At 40.5% G+C, this 27412-nt stretch overlaps 1 protein-coding gene across 2 annotated transcripts in view; it reads right to left on the bottom strand.

Annotated features, from left to right (window-relative positions):
• Positions 1 to 27412, bottom strand: part of ugt8 (UDP glycosyltransferase 8) — a 132576-nt gene that overhangs the window by 84310 nt on the left and 20854 nt on the right. The window contains exons 2-3 of one of the 2 annotated variants that reach the window (XM_059988782.1): positions 8724 to 8795; positions 6587 to 7410 (exon numbers count right to left, since the gene is read on the bottom strand). In XM_059988782.1, the coding sequence (XP_059844765.1) occupies positions 6587 to 7408 (822 nt within the window). In that variant the 5' untranslated portion in view covers positions 7409 to 7410; positions 8724 to 8795. The remainder of the gene's footprint in view (positions 1 to 6586; positions 7411 to 8723; positions 8796 to 27412) is intronic. The other variant, XM_059988783.1, reaches the window with a different exon arrangement.

Raw genomic sequence — 27412 nt, forward strand, 5'->3', positions numbered from 1 at the left:
GGCCAGCAAATGGTATAAAATATTTAGGTATAAGAGTTGATAATGACATAAAAAACTTATACAAATTAAATTATTTACCACTTTTGAAAAAAATTCAGGAAGATCTTGATAAATGGATGGCATTACCAATAACATTAGTAGGTAGAGTAAATACTATAAAAATGAATATATTCCCTAGACTACAATATTTATTTCAATCATTACCAATACAATTACCCCAGAAGTTTTTTCAAGAGTTAAACAAATATGTGAGGAAATTTCTCTGGAAAGGTAAGATGTCAAGAATATCGTTGGAAAAATTGACATGGAAATTTGATCTAGGAGGATTACAACTTCCAAATTTTAAGAATTATTATAAAGCAAATCAACTTAGATTTATTGCATCTTTTTTTGAGAAAGATAAACCGGCATGGGTTAGAATAGAACTAGATAAAATAGGAGAAAATGTACCAGAAGATTTTATATATAAATGGGAATCTAAATGGATACGGGAAAAGAAAGAATCTCCTATATTAAAACATTTGATTGATTTATGGAATAAGATAAATGTTGATGATGAGACAAAAAAATATTTATTAGCAAAGAGATCTTTAATTCAAAATAGACTTATTCCTTTCACAATGGACAATCAACTTTTATATAATTGGATTCAAAAAGGGATTAGATATATAGGGAATTGTTTTGAAGGAGGTATATTAATGTCATTTGATCAATTAAAGAATAAATATAAAGTATCAAATACTTTATTTTGTTACTTTCAATTAAGGGCTTATTTAAGAGAAAAATTAGGTCAAACAATGTTATTGCTGAAACCTAATGAAATAGAAATTTTAATTCAAAAAGGAAATATTAAAAAATTTATATCTTGTATGTACAATTTGATTCAAAAACAGGCAATTAAACAAGGAATCCATAAGTCAAGACAAAAATGGGAAAGTGATTTGAATGTTAAAATTGAAGAAACAAATTGGTCAAGACTATGTCTTGATAGAATGACAAATACAATAAATGTTCGGTTAAAATTAGTGCAGTATAATTTTCTACATCAATTATATATTACACCACAAAAAATAAATACATTAAATCCAAACTTATCCGATCACTGTTTCCGATGTAACCAGGAAACTGGTACTTTTTTACATTCTACATGGTCTTGTTCTAAAATTCAACCTTTTTGGACAAATTTAAGACTCTTACTGGAACAAATTACAGGAACACAATTTCCTCATAATCCAATATTACTCTTATTAGGTGATATTGAAGGGATAAAACCAAAACTCAAACTAAATAAATATCAGAAAGAATTTATAAAAATTGCACTGGCAGTAGCCAAAAAAGCTATTGCAGTTACTTGGAAATCGGATACATATTTAAGTATAGACTCTTGGAAGAAAGAAATCTATGGTTGTATTCCATTAGAAAAAATTACTTATAATTTAAGAGATAAATATGAAACATTTCTGAAAATTTGGAGCCCTTATTTACAAAAGACAGGATTAAATCTATAGATGTTCTGAAGATGAAACAATTGGTCATTTGGGGAAAGAAATAAATATACATATTAAAGTTTTTACGAATTCCATGGAGCATGTGGAGATCTTCCAACAACCAGACAATCTTTCTTTCTTTCTTTTTTTTCCTATAGGGCAGTTAGGGGGAGGGGTTAAGGGGAGGGGGAAAGGGTTATATACATTTTTTTTTCATACTTCATTTTGTAACTACTTAAAAATGCAATAAAAAAAGTTTTCAAAAAAAAAAAGAAATGCTGTTCCTCCCAAGGATCCACCTTAATACCAAGTCGACAGCTTAATTTTCACCCAAATACCATATTTTTCTGGATATTGTCCAAATTTATCAAATATTATGTCAGTCATTCTGAAATTGACACCACTGGCAGATCCTGGACATAGGCAGAGTATAAGCAGGTTACTCTGTGCCTGACAATTTTCTTTGGGCTAAGTGTCCAACGGGAAATCAATGAAATCTTTAGACATAAAGCAAGTGGCTTTTGTGCCACAAAATCTGATCACATTTAACTAGATATGAAATAACATTTGTATTATGAAGTATTGTATTTTAAAAGGAACTGATTAAATAGTTGTATAAAATACACAAACAGAATTATAGTACATTATTTTCTTGACTAAAATTTAGAAGGTTTTAAAAGGCCTTGGGAAGCAATGCACATTGTGTCAACAACTGTGGTCTTGTCTATTACCACTTAAAGTTTTGCAATATTTCTATTAATGTCATATAATGTCATCCACAAAAAAATCTAAAATTTTGAAACTAATTGCTCATACCCAAGGAAGAACTTCAATCTGCATTTTCAACTGAATATTAATTGATACAAAAATCTTTCTGAGAGATCTTAGGAATCAGTTGAACTGTAGATAAAAGCAATTTTCCATTTTCTTCTGTTTCAACCTTATTTTACAAGCTGCTTTCATTATAGAAACAACTAAAGTCATTCTTTGGAATGGAATTATAGTAAGAATGTCAGGAAAGTTGGTTTGTGGCTGGTAGCTTTAAGAATTAAATCTATTTGCTGGTGCTGAGAGAAGATTAGACAGTAATGCACTATTAATATAAATGAAGCTATTTACAGCAACACACAAAGTAGCTGGGAGAACTCCATGTCAGACGGTATTTATGGAGGGAAATAAGCAGACAATGTTTCAGGTTAACATCCTTTATCAGGGCTTTAAAAGAATAGGGGAGATAGCCAGTATAAAAAAAATGGGGGGGGGGGTGGAGAGTGGAGCAAGTAGTTGGGGGGGGTTATGGGTAGGTGAAGGGGGACAGCAAGAAGCTGGGAGGTGATAGGTTAAAGTTTTAGGCTGGGAGGTGATGGGCTGAAGAACATGGAATCTGATATGACAGTGAACCATGGGATAAAGGGAAGGAGGTGGTAAGGAAAATGAATGTGAGGAGGTTGGAGATAATGGACAGGTCAAGCATGTAGGAGAGGAGAATAAAGGGAGAAAGGAAGTGACAGAGGGGAGTGGTTACTGAAGGTTAGTGAAATCAATGTTCGTATGGTCAGATTGAAGACTACCAAGGCAGAATGCAAGATGCTGTGCTTTGAACCTGAGTCTAGCCTCAACTTGGCAGTGGACAGACGTTTCTGCGTAGGAATGGGAATTGAATTAAAATGGCTGGCCACTAAGAAATTCTAGCTGGTATGAGACAGAGGTGCACAACAAAACGATCCACTAGTCTGCACTGGGTCTCATTACTAACACCAATGATTTCACATGTGAAGGGCTGCCTCAGCTGCAAGACTGCTTCTAGATGGTGGTTACAATAAGCACAATTGCAGGGATAAATATCTAGAGGAAGAAAGGGTTCAGGACAGATGAGTGGACAATAGAATCACCAAGTGATCCTTGCAGGAAGCAAAGAGGAGATGGGAGGAAGGAAGACATACATGAACGTGAGATCCTGTTTTGAGATGGAGAAAGTTGCCAAGAATATTTAGATGGCAGGGTTGAAGGGGAGGACCAGGAGAACTCTATACCTGTTTTACTGGAGGGGGTGGAAATGGGAGGAGAGTAGATGTATTGGAAATAGAAGATGTGGGTGAGGACTCCATGGATAGCATTGGTGGAGGAGTGGGGGGGGGGGTGGAATCCACAATTCTTTTAAAAAAAGGTAATCTCGTTTCCTCAAAGCAGTTTACCATAATTATAAAAGTTGATGGATTCATGGTCTAGACTGAAATGAAAACAAGAAATTGCAAGGTTGATGGTGGCTTTACATTTTAAGAACTTGATTCTGGACAAAGTTTATTTCTATTTTCCTTTCACTATATCAATGAAGGAAGCAGGTGATGGGGGCAATATGTGAATGTGATTGAAAATGAATTAAAAAGGGGATGCAACCACCTAACAAAGCAGGTGTGTTATCTATTCTCTGTAAGCAATGATGATCTTTAAAGGGAAAAAATAACATGATTATATCAAAATTTGAAACAGCAAGTATCTTCTTGCTACTGTATATTTAATTTTCAATATACAATGGCATGCAAAAGTTTGGGCACCCCTGGTCAAAATTGCTGTTATTGCCAATAGTTAAGTGAGTAGAAGATGAATTGATCTCCAAAAGTCATAAAGTTGAAGATGAAACATTCTTTTCAACATAATAAGATTAGTGCATTATTTTTGTTTTGTACAACTTTAGAGTGGAAAAAAAGGAAAGGAGCACCATCGAGTTTGGGCACCCCAAGAGATTTGAGCTCTCAGATAACTTTTACCAAGGTCTCAGACCTTAATTAGCTTGTTAGGGCTGTGGCTTGTTCACAGTCATTGTTAGGAAAGGCCAGGTGATGCAAAGTTCAAAGCTTTATAAATACCCTGACACCTCTAACCTTGTCCCAACAATCAGCAGCCATGGGCTCCTCTAAGCAGCTGTCCAAAACTCTGAAAATTAAAATAAATGATGCCCACAAAGCAGAAGGCGGCTTTAAGCGAAGCGTTTTCAGGTAGCCACTTCCTCAGTTCGTAATGCAATTAAGAAATGGTAGTTAACAGGAACAGTGGAGGTCAAGTTGAGGTCTGGAAGACCAAGAAAACTTTCCGAGAGAAGTGCTCGTAGGATTGCTAGAAAGGCAAATCAAAACCCCCACCTGACTGCAAAAGACCTTCAGGAAGATTTAGCAGACTCTGGTGGTGCACAGTTCTACTGTACAGCGACACCTGCACAAATATGACCTTCATGGAAGAGTCATCAGAAGAAAACCTTTCCTGCGTCCTCACCACAAAATTCAGCATCAGAAGTTTGCAAAGCAACATCTAAGCAAGCCTGATGCATTTTGGAAACAAGTCCTGTGGACTGATGAAGATAAAATAGAACTTTTTGGCTGCAATGAGCAAAAGTATGTTCAGAGAGAAAAAGGTGCAGAATTTCATGAAAAGAACACCTCTCCAACTGTTAAGCACTGGGGTGGATCGATCATGCTTTGGGCTTCTGTTGCAGCCAGTGGGACAGGGAACATTTCACCGGTAGAGGGAAGAATGAATTTAATTAAATACCAGCAAATTGTGGAAGCAAACATCACACGGTCTGTAAAAAAGCTGAAGATGAAAAGAGGATGGCTTCTACAACAGGATAATGATCCTAAACACACCTCAAAATCCACAATGGTCTACCTCAAGAGGTGCAAGCTATAGGTTTTGCCACGGCCCTCAAAGTCCCCCGACCTAAACATCATCAAAAATCTGTGGATTAGACTTCAAAAGAGCAGTGCATGCAAGACGGCCGAAGAATCTCACAGAACTAGAAGCCTTTTGCAAGGAAGAATGGGAGAAAATCCCCCAAAACCAGAACTGAAAGACTCTTAGCTGGATACAGAAAGCATTTACAAACTGTGATACTTGCCAAAGGGGGTGTTACTAAGTACTGACCATGCAGGGTGCACAAACTTTGCTTTGGGCACTTTTCCTTGTTTGTTATTTTGAGACTGTAGAAAATGGAAATAAAAAAGCAATCTTGCTTAAAATATTAAAGAAATGTGTCATCTTTAACTTTATGCCTTCTGGAAATCAGGTAATCTTTTACTCGCTTAGCTATTCACAGTATCAGAAATTTTGACCAGGCATGCCCAAACTTTTGCATGCCACTGTACAGATGTCATAAGTACAAATGAAAGTCCATTAATTCTGTAAATTTAAGAAATTACAATCTGAATTTTAAATTTCATCCCCATCAATGACAATAAACTTGAAATTTGTTAACTAATTTTAAAGCTTGTGATATTGTCGCACAGTACAATTTAGCTACTTCTATTCATGCAATATATAAAAATAGAGGTTTAAATATCTAATGTCGGGAACCATAGCATCCATTATCATGATATCATTTGGGGTGAGACGGTAACATAGTGGTTAATGAAATGCCATTCCCACACTAGCAACTGGGGCTCAATTCCCACCACTTGTCTGTAGGAGTTTGCACATTCTACCCGTGACTGCATGGGTTTCCTCCTGGTGCTCTGGTTTCCACGCGCATTCCAAAGATGTACGTTATAGGTTCATTGGTTACATGGTTGTGGAGTGGGGCTGAGGAGGGGAAAAAAAGGATCAGCCATGATTGAATGGCAGATCAGACTCAGTGGGCCAAATGGCCTAATTCTGCTCCTATGTCTTATGGTCGTATTGGGCTGTAAGGCCCTGTTACCACACTGTATTTTGAAACAAATAACTACTTCATTAAAGCTCATCCCTTAAGGGTGATGGAATTGCTTTACAGTATGCGGGATAAAACAACTTATTATAAAATGAACATGGTTAGTGGTGGCACAGTAGTGTAGTGCCATTATAACACCAGCAATCATACTGAATTCCCACCGCCATCTCTCAGAAGTTCGTATGTTCTCCCTGTAGCCACGTTGCTTTCTTCTGGGTGTTCCGGTTTTCTCACACGCTCCACAGACATCTGAGTTAGCAGGTTAGGTGGGCGCGTGGTGTAATTAGGTGGCGTGGGCTCACTGGGCCAGAAGTGCCTGTTAACCCACTGTATCTCTAATTAAAAATAAAATACAAACAGCCTGTAGAATTCTGAAGCTGTGAAAGAAATCAAATCTTACTTCTGGTAGAAGGCTGGCAGGTTTTGTCAATATTCCTCCTACATACACAACATTGGGTAATGTAGGTCGCGGAAACTCGAGTGCCACATCAGTGCACAGCATCCATAAACTGGAACCCTGTATTAAGTCGTACATGGAGCTCTCAGGCTCAATTTTGTACTTCAGCATTATTCTCTCATATTTTGGCAAGAACAGAAAATTCACACCAAAGCGCGATACTAAGTACACTGCAATATTTGCAATCCGTTGAAACAAATTCATGTTGTCTGTAAGGAGGGAGTTGAATTCTGGTACATAGGCTAGTGGTGTTGGAGCGCCAACCTCTGCTGGATACCAAAGGCCGGTGGAAAAGACAGCATACTTCACTCCCAGAAGGTGTGCAATCACAAAGCCGCACATTTCATTAGGGTCCACTAAAAGCAAGTCAAACTTTTCCTCTTTCAGCTGAGCAATAAAACTCTGGCTGCCGACCATGATGTCACAGTTCTTGGAGTAATGTTCCAGAATGTCAAAGAGCTCTAATGCAGTTAATCTTCCAGAAAAAATATTCCTCATCTTGGACTGCAAGAAATCATCTGCTGTTGTGCTATTGAAGAACCCTGGATATCGTAGCAATCTGAAGTAATCCGATGAAGGGATCTCTCTGCCTTCTGACACTGCAAACACCATCTCATGTCCATCCTCATGTAAAGCCTTAGCTAGGGTCTTAAAAATATAAAGATGGCTTTCAAACATAATAGGCGGCACAACCACAATTTTGGCAGCCTTTGATATTTTCACAAAGCAGCAAACTAGAGTCAGGATTTGGAAGTACCACTTCATGGCTGAAAAACAGAACAAATGCAAAGTTAAGACCAGTATGATTTTCTTTCAAATATTCAATAATCAATCATTTTAATAATGCTATAAACACAGGAACAGAGTTGAAATTATATCCAGAAAGCATATATTCAGTCCATATATACATAACTTGCAGACACAAGAAAGGCTGCAGATGCTAGGACTCTGGTGCAACACAAGATGCTGGCGGAATTCAGTAGGACAAACTAACACCTGTGGATGGAAATGAACAGTCAATATTTTGGGTCAAAACTCTTCATTAGGACTGGGACCAGAAAGGATAGCCAGTCCAGATAAAGGTACTCAACCTAAAATGTTAACTGCTCATTTCCACCCTTGGACACTGCCCAACCCACTGATTTCTATCAACATCTTGTGTGTTGTATAGATAACTTGCATATTTTCCTCCAAAATTTTTTAATTTCATGTTCAAACCGTTTGCATAGAGAAATAATCTTCCCAAATATTCATTTCAATAATCTCAATTATAATACCCCACTGTTAATTAATTCAAATGCTTCTGTGATTAAGTCATAGGAAGAATGCTGACAAGAACACTAGGAGGACTGCTAGGTCAGATGTCATTGAAAAACATGAATGCCCAGATACAGCAGATTAGCTTAACTTGTATTACATTCTGTAATCAACCACATTCCCTCAAAGACAAATCCTTCCAAATAAATCAAACATATTTTGTTTGTCTAATACTTTTCCAATAGATTTAGAGTATTAGCAAAGTCCTTCCTAGGGACACAACCTAAAAACTTAATCTAAAAATTCTTTCACCACACACTTAAGCTTGGAACTTCATTTGTTTCAATGTAAAGAACTTTTGACAAGTTGCCACTACTCCTTGGAAGACCTCTTCTTAGCTCGACGGACAATGTCATGTATACACATAACAATCAAACGAAAGCAATAAACAGTGTTCCACTGTAAATTACTTCTGGAAGCTTAGTTTGACTAAATCTCTGGCTTAGTTTTAAGTCTCCCTTAAATATGATTTGATGAACAGCCACATGAAACTTAATCTAGATGTGCTTTAATAATAATAACCTTTGCATCCTATTTCTGCAGAATCACAGAGGCTACAAAATTACAATATGACCAACAATTACTTTACAACTAACTAAAATACTGTACACAAGTTGCTTAATGTAAATGGAATGAGATTTAAGGGTGGCTTTTAAAGTCCAAATTAAAATTTCAGCCAATCAATGAAGCCTTTCTACTATCATGTAAAATTGATTTGCACATCAGAATAGTTGAAAGCAAAATCAAAATTAGAATGACGCACTTTCCAAACCACGGAACTTTCAGTGCTTTGTCAAATCTTCAGTGCTTCCATTCTGCCATTCAAACTTCAAAGCTAGAAGTAAATATATTATTAAAGTACATATATGTCACCATATACAATACTGAGATTCATTTTCTTGCAGGCATTCACAGTAAATCCAAAGAAACACAATAGAATCAATGAAAAAACACACCAACAAGATGAACAATCAACGTGCCAAATGTGAGAATACAAAAAGAAAAAAAAAACAGAATCATAATAAATAAGGAATAAATATTGAAACTGAGATAGTCATTGAAAGTGAATCCATAGGTTGTGGGAATAGTTCAGTGTTGGAGAAAGTAAAATTGAGTGAAGTTATCTCCTCTGGTTCAAGAGTCATAACTGTTCCTAAACTGGGTGGTGTGGGTCCTGAAGCTCCTGTACCTTTTTCCTGGTGGCAGCAATGAGAAAAGAGCATGGCCTGAGTGGTGGTGGGGTGGGGAAAGGGGGGGGGGGAGAAGAGTAATTGATGATGGATGCTGCTTTCCTGTGACAGTGCTCTTTATAGATATGCTCTTAACAGTGATGGACTGGGCCGTATCCACTACTTTTCGTATGCTTTTCCATTCAAGGGTATTGGTATTTCCATACCAGGTTCTGATACTTATCAGTATACTCTCCACCACACATCTATAGAAGTTTGTCAAAATATTAGATAACAGCCGAATTTTGCAAACTTCTAAGGGTGTAGAAGCACTGTGGTGCTTTCTTCATAATGGCACTTATGTGCTAGACCCTGGACAGATCCTCTGAAATGATAGTGCTGAGGAATTTAAAGTTGCTACTGCTCTTCACCTCTGATCCCAATAAGGACTGGCTCATGGAACACAGGATTTCTCCTTCTGTAGTCAATAATCATCATCTTCTTGGTCTTACTGACATTGAGTTAGAGGCTGTTCTTCTGGCACCCCTCAGCCAACTTTTCAATCTCACTCCGATATGCTGATTAATCACCACACTTGAATCGGCCTACAACAGTGGTGTTGTCTGCAAACTTAAATACGGCACTGGGGCTATGCTTAGTCTCACAGACATAAATAAAAGTCTGTGCTGATTGTGAATGTGGAAAAGATGTTGCTGTCAATCTGAACTGACTGGGGGGTTTGCAAGTCAGGAAACTGAGGATCCAGCTGCACAAGGCTTGGAGATATTTATTAGTTTTGTGGGGATAGTATTGAATGCTGTAGTTGATAAAGAGCATCCTGATGTATGTGTCCTCATCGTCCAAATGCCTCAGGGTTGAGCGAAGAGCCAATGAGATGTCATCTTCTGTTGACCTGTTCTAAATGTAGGTAAAATAGAGTTGTTTTGTGTCACTCCTCAGGCAGGAGTTCGAGATTCAAGATAGCTTAACATAATTTCCTGTACACAAGTGTAAGGACAACAAAATAATTGTTCCTCCAGATTCAATGAAGCACAAAAAACACAAGAGATAAAGGAAACAATTATAATAATTTTAAAAAATCACACAATGAATATAATTACATACGACAGCTTATACATATAGATTGATTGTTATGTCCATAAAATCACGGTAGGCTGTACATAAGGTGACTGAAGAGAGTTAGTGGACAGAGGCATTGATCAGTCTTACTGCTTAGGGAAAGTAACTTGATTTTGAGCCTGGTGGTCCTAGCATGGATACTACATAGCCTCCTCCCTGACTGGAGTGAGTGATCAACTAAATTTTAAAACACTTTATCACAATTGATGCACGTGGTACCCAATGATAGTCATGGAGGCAGGTAACCACATTCTTCCTGGTCACTTCCTGGTATAATTGACAGAGCAATTTGGTAGTGTAGCCATTAGTATGATGCTATTACAGCTCAGGGTATTCAAGTTCAAAGCTCAATTCTGGCATCTTCTGTACGAAGCATGCAGGTCGATTGGGAAAGTCGGGTTGGTAATGGATCTCTAGAGAGTGAGTTTGTTGAATGCCTACAAGATGGCTTTTTAGAGCTGTTTGTCATTGAGCCTACTAAGGAATCAGCTATACTGGATTGGGTGTTATGTAATGAACCGGAGGCGATTAGGGAGCTTCAAGTAAAAGAACCCTTAGGGGCCAGTAATCACAATATGATTGAGTTCAACTTGAAATTTGATAGGGAGAAAGCAAAGTCTAATGTAGCAGTATTTCAGCGGAGTAAGGGAAATTACAGTGATATGAGAGAGGAGCTGTCCAAAGTAAACTAGAAGGGTCTGCTGGCAGCAATGGCATGAGTTTCCAAGGGAAATGAGGAAGGTGCAGGACATATGCATTTCAAAAATGAAGAAATACTCAAATGGTAAAATTGTCCAACCATGGCTGACAAGGGAAGTCAAAGCTATTATAAAAGCAAAAGAAAGGGCATACAACAAAGCAAAAATTAGTGGGAAGATAGACAATTAGGAAGTTTTTAAAAACCCATAAAGAGTAACTAAAAAAAATCATTATAAGGGAAGAGATGAAATATGAAAGCAAACTAGCAAATAATATCAAAGTGGAGAATAAAAGTTTTTTCAAGTATGTTAAAAATAAAACAGAAATGAAAATGAATACATGACCGCTCGAAAATGAGGCAGGAGAAATAATAATGGGGCCAAGGAGATGGCTGATGGACTAAATGAGTATTTTGCGTCAGTCTTCACTGTGGGTGACACTAGCAGCTTGCCTGATGTTGTAGTGTGTGAAGGGTGAGAAGTGGGTGCAGTTACTATTACAATAGAGAAGGTATTAAAAAAGCTGAAAGACCTAAAGGTACATAAGTCACCCAGACCAGGGGAACTGCACCCTAGGGTTCTGAAAGAGGTAGCATTAGAGATTGGAGTGGTATTAGAAATGATCTTTCAAAAATCATTAGCTTCTGACATTGTGCCAGAGGAATAGAAAATTGCGAATGTCATTCCACTCTTTAAGAAAGGAGGAAGGCAGTAGAAAGGAAATTATAGACCAGTTAGCCTGACCTCAGTGGTTGGGAAGATGTTAGAATCAATTGTTAAGGATGAGGTGATGGAGTACTTGGTGACACAGGACAAGATAGTACAAAGTCAACATGGTTTCCTTCAGGAAAAATCCTGCCTGATGAACCTGTTGGAATTCTTTGAGGAGATTACAAGTAGGATAGATAAAGGAGATGCAGTGGATGCTGTATATTTGGACTTTCAGAGGCCTTTGACAAGGTGCCACACATAGAAACATAGAAACTCTACAGCACAATACAGGCCCTTCGGCCCACAAAGTTGTGCCAAACATGTCCCTACCTTAGAAATTACTAGGCTTACCTATAGCCCTCTATTTTACTAAGCTCCATGTACCTATCTGAAGCCGCTTAAAAGACCCGATCGTATCTGCCTCCAGCACTGTTGTCGGCAGCCCATTTCATGCACTCACCACTCTTTGAGTAAAAAACTTATCCCTGACATCTCCTCTGTACCTACTCCCCAGCACCTTAAACCTGTGTCCTCTTGTGGCACCCATTTCAGCCCTGGGAAAAAGCCTCTGACTATCTACATGATCAATGCCTCTCATCATCTTGTACACCTCTATCAGGTCACCTCTCATCCTCCTTCGCTCCAAGAAAAAAAAAAACCAAGTTCACTCAACCTATTCTCATAATACATGCTCCCCAATCCAGGAAACATCCTTGTAAATCTCCTTTTTCTATGGCTCTACATCCTTCCTGTAGTGAGGCGACCAGAACTGAGCACAGTACTCCAAGTGGGGTCTGACCAGGGTCCTATACAGCTGCAACATTACCTCTTGACCCCTAAATTCAATTCCACGATTGATAAAGGCCAATACACCGTACACCTTCTTATACACAGAGTCAACCTGAGCAGCTGCTTTAAGCGTCCTATAGACTCAGACCCCAAGATCCCTCTGATCCTCCACACTGCTTACCACTAATACTATATTCTGCCATCATATTTGACCTACCAAAATGAACCACTTCACACTTATCTGGGTTGAGCTCCATCTGCCACTTCTCAACCCAGTTTTGCATCCTATCGATGTCCCACTGTAACCTCTGACAGCCCTCCACACTATCCATAACACCTCCAACCTTTGTGTCATCAGCAAACTTACTAACCCATCCCTCCACTTCCTCATCAAGGTCATTTATAAAAATCACAATGAGTAAGGGTCCCAGAACAGATCCCTGAGGCATTCCACTGGTGACGGACCTCCATGCAGAATATGACTCATTGCCTTCTGCAACACTCATTGCCTAATGTGGGCAAGCCAGTTCAGGATCCACAAAGCAATGTCCCCTTGGATCCTATGCAATGGGCTCTTACCAAGTTTGGAGCCCATGGTATTACAGAAAAGTTACTAACATGGTTAGAGCATTGGCTGATTGGGAGGAGGCAGCAAATGGGAATTAAAGGGTCCTTTTCTGGTTGGCTGCCAGTGGCGAGTGGTGTTCTGTAGGGGTCAGTGTTAGGACCACTTCTTTTATGGTGTATATAAGTAGTTTAGATGATGGAATAAATAGCTTTGTTCCCAAGTTTGCAGATGATACGAAGATCGGTGAAGGGGCAGGTAGTGTTGAGGAAACAGGTAGGATGCATAAGGACTTATACCGATTAGCAGAATGGGCAAGAAAATGGCAAATGAAATACAATATCAGAAAATGTATGGTCATGCACTTCTATAGTAGAAACAAATGTGCAGACCATTTTCTAAATGGGGAGAAAATCCAAAAATCTGAGATGCAAAGGACTTTGGGAGTCCTTGTGCAGAACATCCTAAAGGTTAACTTGTAGGTTGAGTCGGTGGTGAGGAAGGCAAATGCCATATTAGCATTCATTTCAAGAGGTCTAAAATACAAGAGAAGAGGTGTGATGCTGAGGCTTTATAAGGCATTGGTGAGGCCTCACCTTGAGTATTGTGAACAGTTTTGGGCCCCTCATCTCAGAAAAGTTGTGCTGCCATTGAAGAGGATCCATAGGAGGTTCACAAGGATGATTCCAGGAATGAAAAGGTTATCATACGAGGAACATTTGATGGCTCTGGGTCTGTACTTGCTGGAATTCAGAAGGATAAGAAGGGATCTCATTGAAACCTTTCAAATGTTAAAAGGCCTAGACTTCATGATGATGTGAAAAGGATGTTTCCCATGGTGGGAGAGTCTAGGACAAGAGGGTACATAGAACCATAGAACATTACAGCACAGAAACGGGTCTTCTGGTCTTTCTTGGCTGTGCTGAACCATTTTTCTGCCTAGTTCCACTGTTCTGCACGTGGACCATATCCCTCCATCCAACTCTCATCCATATACCTGTCCAAGTTTTTCTTAAATGTTAAAAGTGAGCCCACATTTACAACTTCATCTGGCAGCTCATTCCACACTCCCACCACTCTCTGTGTGAAGAAGCCCTCCCCTAATGTTCCCTTTAAACTTTTCCCCCTTCACCCTTAGCCCATGCCCTCTGGTTTTTTCTCCCCTAACTTCAGTGGAAAAAGCCTGCTTGCATTCACTCTGTCTATACCCATCATAATTTTATATACCTCTATTAAATCTCCCCTCATTCTTCTACGCTCCAGGGAATAAAGTCCTAACCTATTCAACCTTTCTCTGTAACTCAGTTTCTCAAGTCCCAGCAACATCCTTGTAAACCTTCTCTGCACTCTTTCACCTTATTAATATCCTCACCATAACATTCCAATTCTTATACTCAATACTTTGATTTATAAAGGCCAATATCCCCAGGATAGAGGGGGCATCCTCTCAAAACAGAGATGCAAAAAAATTTCTTTAGCTAGATTTGTGATATTAGTTACCACTGGCAGCTGTGGAGGTCAGGTTGTTGTGTGTATTTAAGCCGGAAATTGATAGGTCTTGATTGGACATAGCATCAACGAGTGCAGGGAGAAGGCCAGGAACTGGGACTGAGGAGGAGCAGGAGAGGAAAAAAGGACCAGCCATGATTGAATGGTGGAGCAGACTTAATGGGCCAGAGAGCCTAATTCTGCTCTTATGTCTTATGATCTAATGTGTGTACATTCTTCACACGTGCAAGTAGGCTTCCTCTGGATAATCTGGCTTCCTCCCACAGTCTGAAGATGTACTGGTTGGTAGTTTCACTGGTCATTGTGAATTATCCTGTGATTAGTCCAGGATTAAATCAGGGTTGCAGGACGCAGGACAGCACAGCCCAGTGGGCGGAAAGGCCAGTCCCACCCTGGATCTCTAAATAAAATAAATAAACAATTGAAGCCTGCTTGAAGCAGCTAGGTACATAGCAGTCTGCCGAAGTGAGCAGTTAAAGATATCTGTGAACATTCAAACAAGGTGATCAACTTAGACTGTTTTCTGTGTCCATCACCACAAGTGCAAAATGATTTTTAGGTCCATGTCTTGTCTTGCAACATCATTCGGTACTTTAATGACTCCTTCCTCTAACCTTTTGCTGCTTCAGTGGCTTTGTAGAACTAAGACATATTTTCCCTTACTCAGAATTTCCACTTATTGAGGTGGACACACCCAGAGGGCAAGATTTAGATGGTAGATGGGTGACCACCAGAAGGAAAATGGGAGTAAGCAGTCAGTACAGGGTTCCCCTATGGCCATTCCCCTCAACAACAAGTATACCTCATTGGATACAGCTGGGGGGAAGATGACCTATCAGGGCACAGCAGCAGCAACCAGGCCACTGACACTGTGGCTAGCTTGAGGTTCCAAATGGTTGTCGTAGCCGGGATGGTAGTGAGGATAAGCTCCCACTACCTGTAAAGAGTGCACCTCAAATTAACCTGTGATAACCAAGTCCAACTCCTGGCCTTCACGTGGTAGAACTGTTTACATTGAGAGGAGAAGGAGCAAAGGGTCATCAGTGGCACCTTAAAACCAGTTGCTTTGGGTAGGTGGGGCTCATTAGCCTGGGAAGGCAACACACCTAGAAGGCAACCTCTGATTTAAAACCTCCGCTGCCTTGTGGCTCTATCTACTCATGGGAAAGGCAGTGGGTCTAAACCTTGAGGAAGAAATCCAGTGTCCCTAAGGCAATCTGATGCTGATTCAACATCATTCTGGCAGCTCCTGCAGTTCAGCCGTTATCAAAACGTTATGCCTGGCATCCCTTTTGACATCAGTGTCTGGACTGAGAGGGGTATTGTGACACATAGTCTTTATACACCTTCTGCCCAGGATTTGGTTACGCCAATTTCTACAACCAACTCAAAACTTGAGGTGATGCGTAAGTGGTGATGGTGGCGAACATAAGATGGTGCTGGGAGCCACTAGTTACAGACCTGCTCTCAGACAACCAAGGCAGGATGGTCGCTCTCTTCTCATGAGGCAAGGGCAATGCTCGGCAGCCACCTTAGCGATGAAACAGCCCTCTTCAGGGATCGCACTGCTCCCCCCTCACAGGAAAGGGACTGGAAAAGGTGACCTAAGGAAAGCTTGCCAGCTAAATGGACATCTATTTTACAGTCGAACTACCTCAAAAACAACAAAAGAAAGAAGATCCACCAGAAGCTGAGCAAACTCTGTGTTGGAGCTTGAAGTATAAGGACACTCATGGACAACAAGTCCAGTAACAGACCAGAGAGGCAAACTGCTCTGCTAGGACACGTGCTTCGGAAGTACAATGTCAATATTGCGGCACTCAGTGAGCCACATCTGCCCGAGACTGGTGAGATCACAGAATTAGGGGCTGGCTACACGTTTTTCTGGAATAGCAAGGGTAAGGATGAGGCTAGAGAAGCCAGAGTTAGCTTTGCCATCTGGACCACAATCATAAGGAACCTGGAGTCCCTCCCCAGAGGCAACAACGATTGCCTTATGGTAATGTGACTGCCTCTGAAAGTCAACACTCATCTGATGCTGATCAACCATAATCCACCATGACCTAAACCTCTGGACAGAAGAAACTTCTACCAGGAACTCTGCCAGCTGCTATGCTCCATCCCCATCTTTACGGATGCAAACATCATCCACCTGCACAAGATCAAGGGGGACAGGGGCATCCTGTGACAACCACAGAGGCATCTCTCTCCTGAGCATAGCAGGGAAGGTCATGGCCTGTATTATATTGATCAGGAATACCTCTCACCTTCTTGATGACATTGTCTCAAAGTGCCAATGTGGTTTCAGATCTAACAGAGGGACAGTGGACATGATCTTTGCTGTCAGACAGACCTAGGAGAAGTGCCAGGAACAGAACCAGAATCTTTGCATATTCTTTGTGGATCTAATGATGGCATTTGACACCATCAATTACACAGGTCTTTGGCACAACTTTACCAAGTTAAGCTGTTCCCCAAGACTGGTCAGCATTGTAAGGTCATTCCACGATGGCATGATGGCCAGCGTCATCGAAAACGGCTGCACCTCTGACCCCTTCTTAGTAACTAATGGTGTCAAGCAGGGCTGTGTCCTCACACCTACTCTGTTCAGTCAAGGTGCTGTTCTCTAGTCTCTCAAAGACTGATGCGGGAATAACAAATTGCTACAGGACTGATGAATGCTTCTTTGATCTGCGACGCCTCAAGACCAAAGTCCAAAGTGCTGGAAGCAATTGTACGAGAACTCCTCTTTGCAGATGACTGCACTCTTGCAGCACATAGTGAAAGGGACCTGCAGGACCTCACTGACTGCCTCGCTGTGGCAGCAAGGGTTTCAGGTTCTTAGATCATCAGAACCTCTTCTGGGGCAGGTGTGTCCTGTATAAGAGAGACAGGTTGCTCCTAAACTGCAGGGGAACCAATATTCTAGCCAAGAGGTTCACCACTGCTACTCAGAAAGGCTTAAACTAATTTGGCAGGGGGATAGGAACCAGAACATGAGATTAGAAATTGAAGAGATGAAAAGGAAGGTAGATGTCAGGGGCAGTAAGAACAGGTAGGAGCAAAGTAATAGATACAAAGGGGCATATAGTTTGAAACGGGTATGTTTTAATGCTAGTAGTAAAGGTGATGAACACAGCATGGATCAGTACATGGAATGATGTCATTTGGTTGAGAAAGGACAGGAATAGGTGCCTCAGGGTTTTGATGTTTTAGAAAAAGAGAGGGAAGTAAAACAGGCAATATCTCAGCTGCACATAGAGGGTAGAGTGACATAACTAAGGGCTCATTCACTAAGTCTACACGAGTAGAACTCAAAAATAGGAAGGGTGCGATCACTCTGATGGGATTGTAGTACAGACTCACCTCAATAGCCATCAGAAAATTGAGGAAGACATATCCAGGTAGATTAAGGAAAAGTGTAAACACAATAGGGTTGTTGTCATGCGGAACTTTAACTTCTTTAATATAAACAGGGCCTTTCTGAGTATAAGAGGGTCACATGGGGCAGAGCTCATGAGCTGCATCTAGGAGGGATTCCTAAATCAAAATGGAGATAGTCCAACAAGAGGGTGGGGCTGTACTGGACCTGGTGTTAGGTAATGAGTCTGGCCAGGTGACCTCTCAGAAGGTGAGCAGTTAGGGAACATTCGCCACAACTTCTTAAGTTTTAAGATAACTATAGATAAGGATACAGTGCCTATAAAAAAAAGTATTGACCCCCCTCCCCAGAAGTTTTCATGTTTTCTTGTTTTGCAACATTGAATCACAGTGTGTGGAAAAAGGATAAATTCCCGGCACACTGGAAATCATGAAAATCGTTAGCCACAACATCAAAGGCTTCAGCCACAGTGAAGCAAAAATCCTGGCAAACTTAAAACCGGACATCTTGTGCATACAAGAAACTCATAGGCTGAAAAACCAACCCTATGTGCCAAGAATGCACTCGACGCCCCTAGCCAAACTTATGGAAATGCAATCTTTGTTAAAGATAAATCTATAGTAATGAGCACAGCAAACATCCAAGCTGGCTCAATGGAACTTCTGAAAGTTGAAACAAAACATAAATATCATCTCAGTCTACAAACCTAATGAACCATTCATGGTTGATTAGGTTAGGTGGTTGTCACCTAACCTAGATCTCCAGGACAAAATGTACCTCATCATTGGTGACTTTTAACAAAGATGATGATGCAGATGGAGAAGTTGTATCATGAGCTCTAAACAACAGCTTTGAGCTACTATACGAGTCAAAGGACACCGCTACCTTCACAAGTGCCAGATGAAGAAAAGGATTCAACCCAGACCTTGCCTTAGTTACCTCAAGAAGCTCCAAACTCTTCACACGAACAGACCTCCAACATATATCCAAATCCCAACATCGTCCAGTTCAGGTAGAACACCTTCCAGTTCTGAGACCTGTACCATCAAAGTATCTACCAAGATTTAACCTGAGAAAAGCAAATTGGACACCTTTCGCAGAGTCCCTTGATCAATTTATCAATATCATACTGCCAGAACCTGATCATTATGATGAATTTGTCCAACTATTCTGGAAATTAGCGCAGCAGAACATACCTAGAGGCTGCAGAACCAAATATATTCAGGGATTGACTAGTGATATCAAGAAAAGTTATGATAAGTATACCAACTTATACGACCAAGACCCATTTAGTCAAGACACATTTGAAATGGGAGAGTCAGTTCTGTCCCTACTGAGCCAAGACAGACAACAGCATTGGCAGGAACTGATAGAAAACACAGACACAACCAAGGACAGTAAGAAGGCATGGGCAACTGTTCGGAAACTCAACTCAGACAACAGACCACCACAGAGAATTGCTGCCGTAACACCCAATCAGGTTGCTCACCAACTAATACTAAATGGTCAACCAAATAACAAGGAACGGAGGCAAAAGAAAAGCAACATCAGGAGACAGAGTCAGCTCTCTGAAACGGGAATAACAACTTCCCACCTCTCACCCTAGAAGAATTAAAGGATGAAGTATCACAGCTAAAATCCAACAAAGCTGCTGGCATAGATGGGATTCTTAATGAATTCCTTAAACATCTTGGACCTAAAGCACTCCACTGGCTTCTGTCCCTTTTTAAACTGTTGCCTAAGATCATTAAAAGTATCTAAAAAGTGGAGAAGAACCAAAGTTGCTGCTCTCCTAAAACCCAATAAAAACCCCAACATTTCTAAAAATTACAGACCGATTTCCTCGCTCTACACCCTCTATAAACTCTATGAGAGACACATACTGAAAAGAATATCCCCCTTAGCCGAAGATCTTCTAACACCAGACCAAGCCGGGTTCAGGCCAGGCCGCTCTTGCTGCAGTCAAGTCCTGAACTTAACCCAATATTGAGGATAGCTTTGAAATGTAATAAATTACAGGGGCAGTATTCTTTGACCTAACAGCAGCATACAACTCTGTGAATCACAGAGGCCTTCTAATGAAATTATCTAAAATGATAAAAGAAAGAAACCACAGTCAAAGTAATAAGAAGCCTTCTAGAAAATTGCAGATTTTATGTAGAAATTAATGGAATTAAAAGTAGGTGGCGTCCACAAAAGAACAGACTACCAGAGGGATCAGTCCTGGCACCTCTACTATTTAATGTTTATACAAATGACCAACTAACCTTTCCTAACACAGGCCAGTTTACTTATGCAGATGACATAGCAACACAAGCTAACTCATTCCAAGGAGTTTAAGTATGACTTACAGCAGTCCTCAAAGTAATGAAGCAGTATTATGAAAAATGGTCTCTGAATCCAAATCCAAATCCATCAAAAACTCAAGTATGTGCACTCCACCTGAGGAATCGAGAAGCAGCTTGGAAACTCAAGATTTTTTGGTGTGGGAAGGAGCTCAAACATCATCCAACTCCAATTTACCTGGGCATGACACTGGATAGGATGCTCTCATTTGCCACCCACATCCAAAAACTCCCCGGGAAAGCTGGGTCTCGCAATTCTCTCTTGAAATAATTAGGAGGCAGAAAATGGGGAGCTAATGCTCACACACTTAGATGAACTGCCCTCGCACTTTGCTATGCACCTGCAGAATACTGTACCTGTGTGGGGCAGATCAGCCCATACGAAGAAAACAGACCCATTGCTTAACAAAACCTGCTGAATGATCACGGGCACACTGCACCCCTCACCCACTAACATCATTTACAGATTTGCAGGCATTGCTCCCCTAAAGATCCAAAGACACACTACAACAAAAATTGAAAAAGGTAAACAGAACTCAGATCCATTGCACACACTACAGCATCATGTGCCAGTTTCCAACTGCCTAAAATCAAGGAAAAGCTTTGCTACAATGGAGGAACTACCACACAGAGCATCCCCCCAAACATACAGAATTGACCTCTGGCAACAACAGAAGCCAGAACCCCACCAAACAGTCCCTGCTTTATAGACGGAAGTGGAGTACTCGCAACAGAGCGAGAGCGGGAGTTTGTAGGACGGGAGACAATATGGTGAAGTGGGGTTTAAAGACCAATGAATCCTGTGAGTGTGGTGAAAGGGTGCAGAACACTGAACACGTTCTGCGCAACTGCCCACTCTTACCTGATTTCGCTGACACTGACCTGCTCAACATCAACCAAACAACACTAGAGTGGCTGGCTGTCTGGTGTGACAAGCTATGGATGAATGAGTGTTCATGTTGGATGACATTTACACTTGAATTAAATTGAAGGGGTTTACCAGGATGCTGCCTGGAATAAAGGGCACATGAGGTTGGACATACTTAGGTTGCTTTCTCTGGAGTGACGGAGGCTGAGGGGATATCTGAAAGAAGTTTATAAGATTATGAGAGTAGATAGAAAATATTTTTTCTCAGGGTTAAAAAGTCTCAAACCAGAAGGCATGCATTTAAGATGAGAAGAGGTCATTTCAAAGGAGATATGAGGGGTAATTTGAAAGGAGACGTGAGGGGCAAATTTTCTTTTACAGAGAGTGATGGACACCTAGGGTTGCGTTAGAGGCAGATACATTAGGTACTTTTTGGCACAACATTGTGGGTCAAAGGGCCTGTTCCTATGCTGTCCTGGTCTATGCTTTACATTCGTTTACTAGGATGCTGCCTCGATCAGAAGGTATAAACAGGTTAGACAAACTTGTGCTCTTCTCCTTAGAACATCAGAAACTGAGAGATGAGCCATGTCAAATTTCTATAAATGCTTTAGAAACGATAACTTACTGTGCTTGGCCCACTATTTCTCCTTTAAAGAAAAACAATATTTTCTAGCACTTGCATGCAAAAATTTACACTGGCAACATACCATGGTCACATAGAAATCTACAGCATAATATTACAGGCCCTTCGACCCACAATGTTGTGCTGACCATGCAACCTACTCTGGAAACTGCCTAGAATTTCCCTACCGTATAGCTCTCTATAGAAATCTCTACAATTTTCTGTTTTAGAATGACTGCTTCTAAATTAGATGAATTGATTTGCTGTCAATTCTGAATTTGGAATTCAGAAGCTGTTAAAGGAAATTTCAGTGTTGTTTTTAAAGTTGAGGATTAATACTGTAGATTTACAATATTAATCTTCAACCACATACTTTTGGTGTACATATGGAAATAATTTCAATCAAATGTTTTCTCTATTCTCTTGAACAATGGTCTAATTTGAGTTGCTAATTATGTTATTCAAGATTGGCCGTGACTTCTAACATTAATAAAGGCTTTCAATTACATTTCAATTAAAGCACAAATCAGAACTGTAAAGTCTGTGAAAGTATTTGAAGTAGGTGTCCACAGCTATTTAAAAAACTTTGCCGAGGTGGATAAGATCTAACGTGGGAATGGGAAACAAAGCAAGTCTGAATTTCAGATAAAAGGCCACTGTATAAGAAGCATCCAACTCCAACTCCTAAATGTTCAATTTATTAGTGATCTTCTGTAGAGACAAGTCAGAAGTCAGAACTGAAAACGCATGGTGACCTTTTCAGATGGTACAACCCTGCAGGCATAAAGTGCAAAAGCATACATTTCAAAAAACTCCAAACATTCCACTTTTTAAAAATATCAACTGAAAATACATTATTCTGAGCTGGATTGAAAAAGCTTTCACTCCACTTCCACTCCAACAAAAAAAGGACATAATACTATTAACAAGAGAATTGGCTGACTAGCTGAAAAATCTGTAATTATTTAAATGATATTCCTGAGCAACTGACCAGGAAGTAAGTGACAAGGCCAGAACACAAAAGATTACTCCAAATGAGAAATAATATATAGATTGGCATAAATTCAACATTTTCCAAACCAAGAAAACAAAAGGTACCAGATAGCTAAGAAGATCCCCTCAAATTAGGAATGGAATATTAAAGCCCCAAATCTCTTGGAAGACAAAACTAAAACAAGAGTGTTGAAGATTTCTTAGTTTTCTGAAAGTAATTCAAAAATTCTGGATAAAGCAGATGAAAACATTAGCCAGAGATAAAACATGGCATTGCTTTTCAATTACCACTGATGGCCACGCAGGAAAAGTGGGAGTTTTGTTTCTAAAAAAGTTAAATTATTTGATAATTGTGTGCCACAACCACTGCAGGTTTAAAAAAAAAGATAATGATTAAGCAATAATAGTTTGCTGATCAATTCCAACAGTTCCCAATGTTATTCGTAACATCCTGAGTTGTTGTTATTTGGACTGTGACTTTTTGTGTAGCACAGTGCGGTTCAATAACCAAAACATGATGCACAGAATCCTAAAGAAAAAGCCAAAAAACTATGTGGTATTATTGGCAACCCTGAAAATGAGCACGCCGCACTGATTTACCTGATCAATACCAGACAGACCTGTCCTGCTAACAACAAGCAGCTGTATTCTAAGCACTCAGGATCAAAATCCACCAAAACTGCACCAGTTCTCTATAATCTGATAATGAACTTTTGACCGCTCAGACCACCCTGTCACTGTTTGACCCCCTCCCTCTGCAACTATAACACTACATTCTATATTCTGGCATTTTTGTACCAGCTTGATGAACTTATGATCTGTTGTATGACAGGTAAATAAAAGCTTTCACCGTGTCTCAGTAGACATGACAGTAAAAAAACAACTATTAGCATACTAGCATTGTTTACCACAGATACAAATAGAAATTTAAACAAATGATCAAATTTAACAGTGAATTAATACGATCTTTCAGTAATAAGCAGAAAGGGAAGAAATAGCCACTAAGGTTCTAATTTTAGGCAAAAGTGTTAACAATCTCATTTAAAATGGGCTGAACTATGGTTCAACACTTTGCTTAAGAGATGGCCTTTCAGAAAAGCTTGTGGTGGAGCCCAGTAGGGGAACAGCAATTGTGGATTGGGTGTTATGCATCCACCAAGATTTGATTAGGCAGCTTTAAGTATAGGAACTCTTAAGAGTCAGCAACAAAATGATAGAAGAGTAAGCAAAAATCAGATGTAGAAGTCATACAGTGGAGTAATGGAGATTACCAAAAATATGAGAGAGATGCTAATTAGAAGAGAACACTATAATGCTATAAGAGAGAGAAGCATAATTAAGGAATTTGGCCCATTGAGTCAGCTCCGACATTTCATCATGGCTGATCCAAATTTCCTCTCAGTCCCAATCTCCTGCCTTAGAAGCACAGAAAGCATACAGCAAAATACAGGCCCTTAAGCCCACAGTGCTGTGCCAAACATGTCCCTACCTTAGAAATACCTAGACTTTATCCATATCCCTCTATTCTTCTAAGCTCCATGTACTCATCCAGGAGTCTCTTAAAAGACCCTCTCGTTTCCGCCTCCACCACCGCTGCCAGCAGCCCATACCATGCGCACACCACTTTCTGCATAAAAAAAACTTACCCCGACATCCCCTCTGTACCTACTTCCAAGCACCTTAAAATTATGCCATCTCCTGCTAGCCATTTCAGCCCTGGGGAAAGCCTCTGACTATCCACATGATCAATGCCTCTCATTATCTTGTACGCCTCTATCAGGTCACCCCTCATCCTCAGTCACTCCAAGGAGAAAAGGCCGAGTTCACTCAACCTATTCTCATAAGGCATGCTCCCCAATCCAGGCAACATCCTTGTAAATCTCCTCTGCACCACGTCCTTCCTCCAGTGAGGTGACCAGAACTGAGCACAGTACTCCAAGTGGGGTCTGACCAGGGTCTTATATAGCTGCAACATTACTTCTCAGCTCTTAAACTCAGTCACATGATTGATGAAGGCCGATGCACCGTAACCGCACAGTCAACCTGCAAAGCAACTTCGAGTGTCCTATGGACTCAGACCCCAAGATCCCTCTGATCCTCCACATTGCCAAGAGTCTTGCCATTAATTCTATATTCTGCCATCATATTTGACCTTGCAAAATGAACCACCTCACGATTATCTGGGTTGAACTCCATCTGCCACTTCTCAGCCCATATTTGCATCCCATCAATGTCCCATTGTAATCTCTGACAGCCCTTCACACTATCCACACCACCACCAACCTTTGCGTCATCAGCAAATTTACTAACCCATCCCTCCACTTCCTCATCCAGATCATTTATAAAAATCATAAAGAGCAGGGGTCCCAGAACAGATCCCTGAGGCACAACACTGTTCACGGACCTCTATGCAGAGTATGACCCATCTACAACCACCCCTTGCCTTCTGTGGGCAAGCCAATTCTGGATCCACAAAGCAACACCCCCTTTCTTCCCATGCCTTCTTACTTTCTCAATAAGCCTTGCATGGGGTACCTTATCAAATGCCTTGCTAAAATCCATATACACTACATCTACGGCTCTACCTTCATCCGTGTGCTTAGTCACATCCTCAAAAAATTCAATCCCAGGCTCGTAAGGCATGACTTGCCTTTGACAAAGCCATGCTGATGATTCCTAATCATATTATGCCTCTCCAAATGTTCATAAATCCTGCCTCGCAGGATCTTCTCCATCAACTTATCAACCACTGAAGTAAGACTCACTGGCCTTCTCTCCATATCCTTTCTTGCCCTGACCAATCAAGAATCTATCAATCTTCTAAAGACAGCTGCCTGTAGCAATGAATTCCACATATTCACCACTCTCTGGCTAAAGAAATCCATCCTCATCTTTGTTCTAAAAGGACACCACTCTATTCTGAGGCTGTGTCCTCTGGTCTTAGACTCTACCGCCATAGAAAACCCTCTCCACATCCACTCTATCAAGGCCTTTCAATATTCGATAGGTTTCAGTGAGGTCACCCCTCATTCTTCTGAATTCCAGTCAATATAAGCCCAGAGCCATCAAACACTTTATATGACAAGCCATTCAATCCTGGAATCATTTTCATGAACCTCCTATTAACCCTATTCAGATTCAGCACATCCTTTCTAAGATAAGGGGCCCTAAACTTATCATAATACTCCCAAGTGAGGTCTCACCAGTGCTTTATAAAGTCTCAATATAACATTCTTGCTTTTATATTCCAGTCCTCTAAAAGTGAATGCTAACATTGCATTTGCCTTCCTCACCAGACTCAACATGAAAATTAACCTTTAGGCATTCCTGCTCAAGGATTCCCAAGTCCCTTTTGCACTAGTTTTTTGTCTTTTCTCTCCTCTCCCCATTTTGGAAATAGCTGACCCTTTCATTTCTTCTACAAAATACATGACCATACACTTCCTGACACTGTATTCCATCTGCCATTTCTTTGCCCATTCCCTTAATCTGTCTTCTGCTTCCTCAAAACTACCTGCCCCTCCACCCATCTTCATATCATCAGCAAACTTTGCAAGAAAGACATATTCGATCATCCAAATTATTGACATATAGTGTAAAAAGAATTGGTCCCAACATAGACCCACTAGTCACCAGCAGCCAATTAGAAAAGGCTCCCTTTGATTCCCACTCTTTGACTCCTACCAAACAGCCACTGCTTTATCCATGCTAGAATCTTTCCTGTAATACCATGGACTCATAGCTTTTTCGGCAGCCTCATTGTGCTACCTTGTCAAAGGCCTTCTGAAAATCCAAGTACACAACATCAACTAATTCTCCTTTGTCCATCCTGCTTGTTATTTTGACAAAGAATTCCAGCAGATTTGTCAGGCAAGATTTTCCTTTGAGAAAACCATGCCGACTCCAGCCTATTTCTCCACAAAGTACACTGTAGATGCTGTGGTCAAATCAAGACGTACAAAAAAGCTGGATGAACTCAGCAGGTTGGGCAGCATCCGTTTCAAGAAGCAGTCAATGTTTCAGGTCGAGACGTTGACTGCTTCCTTCAACTGTTGCTGCCCGACCTGCTGAGTTCATCCAGCTTTTTTGTAAGCCTATTTCTCCAAGTACCTTGAAACCTTATCCTTAATCTATCTCATAGGCACTCTAGATATTCCCTCTCTTGGAACCCACCACCAATCTAATTTTCCCAACCTAACAATATATTTAAATCCCACATGATTATTGTAACCTTTTCCCTTTGGCATGCGTTTTCTATCCCCCATTGTAATTTGTAGACCATATTCTATCTACTGTTTGGGAGTTTGTATACAGCTCCCATCAGGGTCTTTTTGCCCATGCAGCTCCTTAGCTCTATCCACAATGATTCAACGCCTCCTGAACCAACATCACCTCTTTCCAATGAGTTTGTTTTTTTTCAACCAACAGAACAACACCACAACCTCTGCCATCCTGCCTGTCCTTTCAATACAATGTGTATCCTTGCACATTACGCTCCCAGATACAATCTTCTTTCAGCCATGATTCAGTGATAACACTAGCAGGAAATGATAGATGTGTGGTAGAAGAACCGGAACAGGTGGCAGGGATTCAGAATTCTGGATATCTGGGACTTCTTCAGGGGCAGGTGTGACCTGTACAAAAGGAATCCAAGGGGG

Source organism: Hypanus sabinus, chromosome 14 (assembly GCF_030144855.1).
Source record: "Hypanus sabinus isolate sHypSab1 chromosome 14, sHypSab1.hap1, whole genome shotgun sequence".
NCBI classification, from domain to species: Eukaryota; Metazoa; Chordata; class Chondrichthyes; order Myliobatiformes; family Dasyatidae; genus Hypanus; species Hypanus sabinus.